At 45.9% G+C, this 7,491-nt stretch overlaps 1 protein-coding gene across 2 annotated transcripts in view; it reads left to right on the forward strand.

The window, feature by feature from the left end:
- Positions 1 to 7,491, forward strand: part of POLD3 (DNA polymerase delta 3, accessory subunit) — a 70,401-nt gene that overhangs the window by 61,731 nt on the left and 1,179 nt on the right. For both annotated transcript variants that reach the window (XM_082247313.1, XM_082247314.1), the window contains exon 11: positions 1,490 to 1,568. In XM_082247313.1, coding sequence (XP_082103439.1) covers positions 1,490 to 1,568 — 79 coding nt within the window. The remainder of the gene's footprint in view (positions 1 to 1,489; positions 1,569 to 7,491) is intronic.

Raw genomic sequence — 7,491 nt, forward strand, 5'->3', positions numbered from 1 at the left:
ATTTTATTTAATTAAAAATGCACTTACATTTACTTTAAAGTGCCAGGCACATAAATCTGACAGCGGGGCCATGGCTCCCGCTTTCCTTCCGGTTACAGATGTTAATCACGTCACCCGGCTCCGCCCTACGCGTGTTGTCAGTCACGTGACTTCCTCAGGGGACAGTTATGTATGTATCTATAGCTGGTGGTGAGGAGTTAAAGTATTTCAGTCCATTTAGCACCCAATTTGTTCTGTTTAACCACTTCCATACCAGGCCTATTTCGGACACTTTGTGTTTACAAGTTAAAACCAGTATTTTTTCCTAGAAAACTACTTAGAACCCCCAAACATTATATATATTTTTTTAGCAAAGACTCTTGAGAATAAAATGGCGGTCATTGCAATATTTTTTGTCACGCGGTATTTGCGCAGCGGTCTTTAAAACGCCATTTTTTTGGGAAAAATTACATTTCACTGCATTTAAAAAATAATAAACAGTAAAGTTAGCCCATTTTTTTTGTATATTGTGAAAGATGATGTCATGCCGAGTAAATGGATACCCAACATGTTACGGTTTAAAATTGCGCCCCCCTGTGGGATGGCGACAAACTACGGTCAATAGAGATCTCAATAGGCGACGCTTTAAATTTATTTAACGGTTACCAGTTTAGAGTTAGAGTGTAGCTCTTTTTTTTAAATTATTGCTCACGCTCTGGCGATCGCGGCGATACCTCACATGTGTGGTTTGAACAGCAATTTCATTCGCGGCTCGACTTCCGTATACGTTTTTTTTTTTTGTGCGCGAGCTAACGGTGATCGGGGCGGCTAAATTTTTTTTTTTTTTTTTTTTCCCCATTTATTTTATTTATTAACTTTATTACAGTTTTTAAAAAAAAAAAAAAAATCTGATCACTTTTATTGCTGTCACAAGCAATGTAAACATCCCTTGTGACAGCAATATGCAGTGACAGGTACACTTTATGGAGGGATCGAGGGTCTAAAAGAACCTAGATCCCTCCACTACACTTCCCTGTATGCAAAACGCCGTTTTTGCATATAGCCGTTTTTCAAATTTGGCGCCGTTTTGCAGCACACTAACCCGGAAGTGACGTCATGGACGCCGCCTCCGGGTTACGTCATCGGAGACCCGATCGATGCCGTTTCCGGCATTCATCGGGACTCCATCCAGCCGGCGGACGCGCCGGCTGGGTGCTCGGGGCTCCCGGTGGGACGGGAGCCCCGGTAAAAGCCGCAGGAGGGGGGGGACGTCCCCTCCTGCCCCCCAGGGTAACGATCGAGCGGCTCCCGAGCCGCATCGATCGGTACCGACGGAAAGCCGACCGTCGGCTTCAAACAACTAGCTAGAGGCATCATCCCGGTATACCCCCGCAAAGTTTACGACGTCATATGACGTCGTCCTAGGGGGAAGTGGTTAATGTTTGATATCTCTAGGGTGCAGATCTGGTTTTTATCCTGAGAGCTTACATCCATTTTTTTTTCCCTTTAGACACAACCTGGAGAGAAGAGGAGAAAGCGTAGAAGAGTCCTGAAATCAAAGCAATTCCTGGATGAAGATGGCTGTATGGGTAAGGAGTAGAAAGGGGCATTGACTGAACTTTGTAGGCCCTCCTCAGACTTGCCTAGTAAAAGATCACCTTCCATGAACATACATAATTCTCTGCCTACCTAAAACAGGAAGCGCAAGGCTCACATTAAATTGTCGGCCTCAGATATTGATGTTTCCTTGGCTTAGCAGGAACAATGTCACCTATTCCCTTTAGGCCACTGTACTGGGTTTGCAGGGTCCCCCGCCCGGTCAAAGCTTTTACTGCAGGACAGTGGACCTGAAAGATAGGTGGGCAGCAGAAATTATATATTTTTTTTATATGGGCTCCTTACTCTTATTTCAGAGGTTTATATTTTTGATTTTTTTTTTCCTCTTGAGGTTCCGATCATCCTAATGGTAAAGTTCAGTTTTAGTGGGCCCAGTTTGCCTCCTCCCATGTTAAATATGGACTGAGATGACCCTCATGCTTGATCTGTGTGTGTCAGGGATAAGACACTTGTCACATGCCCTTGGTAGCATGTTTCTTGACATTACGGTGGTCATGTCCGACTTAGGTCCCAACATCCGGGCAAAACAAAAATGTCCCGTGCAGTGGGACTGTGTCCGCGCTGCACGGGTCAACTGCTATTATTGTCCAGGGGAGAGTAGAAAGCTGTATGCCCACCCAATCCTCGGCTCCACCTGCAAACAGCGCTCCCCCACAATGCAGCAGTGGACTGTTCCTGAAGTAATTGCATCCAGAGCAGATCTGTGGGTATGATGACGTTGAACAGTCCACCGCACAAAATTGCTAGACCATTGGGGGGGACGAAAGCCACAGAGACCGGACTTGTGCAGAGAGGATTGGGAAATTAGGTAAGTAGAGCACCGTTCTCCAATCCCCTTAGACAAAAGTGAGCAGGTGACCCCTGCAGTGCAGACACAGACCCCCTGCATGGGGAAACCTTTATTTTTTTTTTTTCCTCTAGGAGTTGAGCTTTAACATGCAGAGGGGGGTTGTCCCATCCATCCCACCTCGCCCCACATGCCTGTCTGTATTGTGGGTTCAGATCACCATAGGGCACATGGGACAGGTGCTGAAACCTTTCCCGGGATGGCTCACATTTGCCCTTAAGGGAGCAGAAAGTATTCTATGGCATACCGCATTGACGTCACTTCTGTCCTGCTCATCAGCGTCAGAGGCTTTTGGATGCTGTAGGGCAGGGGACTCCAAATTTTTTAAACAAAGGGACAAGTTTACGACTATGGGGAGCCGGAGTGTGGCCAGCGGAAGTTAAAAATGTCCTGACAGTGTGAGTAAGCAGTGCCCCATCTTTGGTATTAGGGGGAGGAATAGTGCCCCAATTGTTGGTGTCAGTGGCAGCAACAGTGCCCCATCATTGGTGTCAGTGACAAGAATAGTGAAAAGATATACCAATGCTCAAATCCCAAAAGCTTGTACATGCATTTAAATTATCAGGTGCTAAAGGGGTGTAGTGTTAATATGTGGTCCCATATTAGCACTACAAATTCTGGATGGACCCTCTGCACACTGCTATACACCTTTTCCAGCAAACTATGCAATGAAAAACAAGGTCCATGTTTTTCATTGCATAGTTTGCTAGAGAGGGTGTATAGCAGTGTGCAGAGGGTCCATCCAGCATTTTGTCATTGGTGTCAGTGGCAGGAATAGTGCCCCATCTTTGGTGTCAGTGGCAGGAATAGTTCCCATCATTGGTGTCAGAAATAGTGTCCCATAGTTTGTGTCGTTGGGAGGAATAGTGCCTCTTTGTCGGTATCAGTGGAAGAAATAATGGCACATTGTTGGTGTCAGTAGCGGGAATAGTGCCCCATCGTTGGTGTCAGTAGCGGGAATAGTGCCCCATCATTGGTGTCAGTAGCGGGAATAGTGCCCCATCATTGGTGTCAGTGGGAGGAATAGTGCCCCATTGTTGGTGTCAGTGGGAGGAATAGTGCCCCATTGTTGGTGTCAGTGGGAGGAATAGTGCCCCATTGTTGGTGTCAGTGGAAGGAATAGTGCCCCATCGTTGGTGTCAGTGGTGGGAATAGTGCCCCATCGTTGGTGTCAGTAGCGGGAATAGTGCCCCATCGTTGGTGTCAGTAGCGGGAATAGTGCCCCATTGTTGGTGTCAGTAGGAGGAATAGTGCCCCATTGTTGGTGTCAGTAGGAGGAATAGTGCCCCATTGTTGGTGTCAGTAGGAGGAATAGTGCCCCATTGTTGGTGTCAGTAGGAGGAATAGTGCCCCATTGTTGGTGTCAGTAGGAGGAATAGTGCCCCATTGTTGGTGTCAGTAGGAGGAATAGTGCCCCATTGTTGGTGTCAGTAGGAGGAATAGTGCCCCATTGTTGGTGTCAGTAGGAGGAATAGTGCCCCATTGTTGGTGTCAGTAGGAGGAATAGTGCCCCATTGTTGGCGTCAGTGGTGGGAATAGTGCCCCATTGTTGGTGTCAGTGGTAGGAATAGTCCCCCATTATTGGTGTCAGTAGTAAGAACAGTGCCCTATCATTGGTGTCAGTGGCAGGAATAGTTCCCATCATTGGTGTCAGAAATAGTGTCCCATAGTTTGTGTCGTTGGGAGGAATAGTGCCTCTTTGTCGGTATCAGTGGAAGAAATAATGGCACATTGTTGGTGTCAGTGGGAGGAAAAGTGCCCCAAGACAGGTAAAGGCAAGCAAAGGGCCTCTTCTGACCCCTGACCTGCAGTTTGGGGACCACTGCTGTAGAGGAAAAACCTTTGAATGTGGGGCATAGTTTTTTTATTTTCTTGCAGTACAGGCTGGATTAAAGCTCACTGTTCACCATACACCCTTGAAACTCCACGCCATGGGCCTCCGTGCCGACGACCTCTGTGGTTGGTGCCAGGGGGAGACGGGGGACTTGATTCACTTAATGTGGAGATGCCCAAAGTTGCACAGACACTGGTCCGCTGTGACATCCGCTATTACCAGAGCCCTGGGGGTGGATATCCCTAGAGATCCCCAACAATGCATTTTGGGCATCCTGGACCAGGTAGTGGAGGATATTTTTTTGAGAGAGGCCGCCACTCAAGCCCGTTTGACACTGGATAGCACCGGACCCCCCTACATATGGGATGTGGTTAGAACAGATGGGTAGTACTCTCCGCATGGAAAAGGTTATTTACCAACATAGGAACTCTCCGCAAAAGTTTTCCAAGATATGGGGAATCTGGTTGAACTGCCCGGGAATGGCCCCTAAGGACCTCAAAACCAACTGTTTTGTTGTAATGGTGTGAGTTTTCTCAATAACATTTTTTCTGACAATGGGCGGAGCAGGGTGGAGTAATGGTTGGCTGGAGACTAGAGGCAGAGCTGGGAGGGCTGGATTGCATCGGGCTAGAGGGGCGGAGTTCCGATCACAGCCTGTGTCGGCTGCCAGCACTATGAGTCCTCCCCCGAGTCCCGACTTCTCCCTGTGCTAAATATTGTGTCTTCGGCAATATGAATATCGCCCACGCCCGCAGAACGATAGTCGATATCACATCGACTATCGTTCAGCCCTACCTGCAAGGCAATGGCATAACGTGCTAGTATGCATCGCATTCTAGCAAAATATGAAATGCTTACCTTAGAACGAGGTCACCGCTGAGGGAGCTGACATGTTTCCTTGGCGTCTCTTCCGGGTTCGCGGGCTCCGGCGCTGGGAGTGGCCGAAGCGTCATGACGTCACAGCCCTCGGTTCCGGCAAGAAGCTCTGAAGTTGTGCCACGATACGCCGGACCTTCAGAGCGCATGCGCTGCTGACATCAGGGGCTGCATGCAGGGTGAATATCTCCTAAACGGTGCAAGTTTAACCACTTAAACCCCGGGGGATTTGGCTGCTCAAAGACCAGGGCCTATTTTGCGATTTGGCACTGCGTGAATTTAACGGATAATTGTGCGGTCGTGCAACGCTGTACCCAAATAAAATTGACTGTTTTTTTTCCCCACAAACAGAGCTTTCTTTTGGTGGTATTTGATCACCTGTGCGATTTTTACTTTTTGCGCTATATACAAAGAAATAGCGACAATTTTGAAAAAATAGCCATATTTTTCAAATTTTTTTATATTAAATTCTAAAAAAAAATTATAAAAATTACATTTTTTTAACATTTTAGGCCTATTTATTTTCTGCTACATATTTTTGGTAAAAAAAAAAATGCAATAAGCGTATTTTGATTGGTTTGCGCAAAAGTTATTGCGTTTACTAACTACGGGAAAGATTTGTCATTTTTATTGTTTTTTTTTTTTTAACTAGTAATGGCAGCGATCTGTGATTTTTTTTTTATTTTTTTATTTTGCGGGACTGCGAAATTGTGGCGGACAGATCGGACCCCTGACTGACATATTTGACACTTTTGGGGGTACCAGTGACATTACTACAGTAATGTATAGAAAAATAAGCCGCGCTGCGTGATATGGGTAAACAAAAATAAATGTCCAAACAGAAATCAATGTCCCAAATATCAACTTGATTGACGCTGAAAACATAGATCACACTCCACGGTCTCTATAGGAAATGTGCTTACCAAATAGCCACTAAAAATCTGCAAGATTCATGTGCTGAGATGTAGTCCCAGATCTGGGAGATTGGAGTTGTCAGAGTCCTCAGCGAATAATGTGATATGCAAAAGAAAAAAACTTGCATAGTGTGATACCGTAAATTATAATAAATTCCACCACCAATAAGGAATCCCTATCAATTGTGCAGCAGCTCACCAAATGAATATGATTGCAAACAGTGAATAACCCAGTGTCAAAGGGAATGAATGTTGAAAAGAGCCACCACCAATTGCGAAGCCTCTTACCAAAAGATAGGTCAAATGAGCAGACAGGTCAATCCAGATAGCCAAGATATCAGAAACGTCACTCAAAAGCACTACAGGCCTCTTACCAGACGATAAATATTCCAAGCAGTAAAACTCTATTAGCGCTTTCCCATCATATGTGAAGCTCCAGGACCAACAGCATGAATGGTGTTAGCTGTGAAACTCAGTACCAGAGTATATACACCAGCCCGAGTAAAAAGAGAGAGCGCCAATAGTGTAATAAAATAATGACTGATTTATTATTTAAAAGGAAGAACACTCACAAACAATGTAGATAAAATCGCGATGGATGGAAGCCGCCGGCCGGACGGCAAAGCACATCCGCTCCTAGGATAACTTCCGGGATGACGTCAGCACGCCGCGACCTGACGGCGTTTCGTCCAAGAAGACGTTTTCTCTTTTATACATTACTACAGTAATCAGTGCTATAAATATGTACTGTTACTGTAAAAATGACACTGGCAGGGAAGGGGTTAACTTTATTAGTGATCAAGGGATTAAGTGTGTCCCTAGGGGTGTGATTCTAACTGTCAAGGGGCGTGGCTTGTGATGTAACCAGAGACATGTGATCCTACATAGCAGGATCATATAGTCTCTGCAGTTACACCAGGGAGAATGACAGGCGTCTTTGTTTACATCAGCCGCCTGCCTTTCTCCCTCTCCAGCGGGAGATCGCGAGTGACCGGCGGACATCGGAGCCGCCGGTCACTCGCCCCTAGAGGCTCGTGGGCAATCGATGTACCGGTACGTCGCTTTGCACAGGAGGGGCTGACCGCTGCAGTATATGTACTTGTGGTGGTTGGCAAGTGGTTAAGAGAGGTTTATTTTAGCTACAGGTAAGCCTTATTATAGCCTTACCTGACCAAGCAGGGTATACAACCGCTTTACATTTGATTTCTTTCTACAGTAGATGGAATGACCGCTGCATTTCATGTCATGGATGGCAACCTTAGTTTATAACCAGCTTTGACCAGATTTAAATTAAACCAATCCTATTACATTCTATCTAAAACAAATATTAACCACATGACCAGGCAATTGTTTTGCTATTTAGCACTGCACTACTTTAACTGGTAATTGCTTTTCATGATCTATTTGATCACCTGCGGTTCATA

The sequence above is a fragment of the Pelophylax lessonae genome, assembly GCF_965119305.1.
Source record: "Pelophylax lessonae genome assembly, chromosome: 2".
NCBI classification, from domain to species: Eukaryota; Metazoa; Chordata; class Amphibia; order Anura; family Ranidae; genus Pelophylax; species Pelophylax lessonae.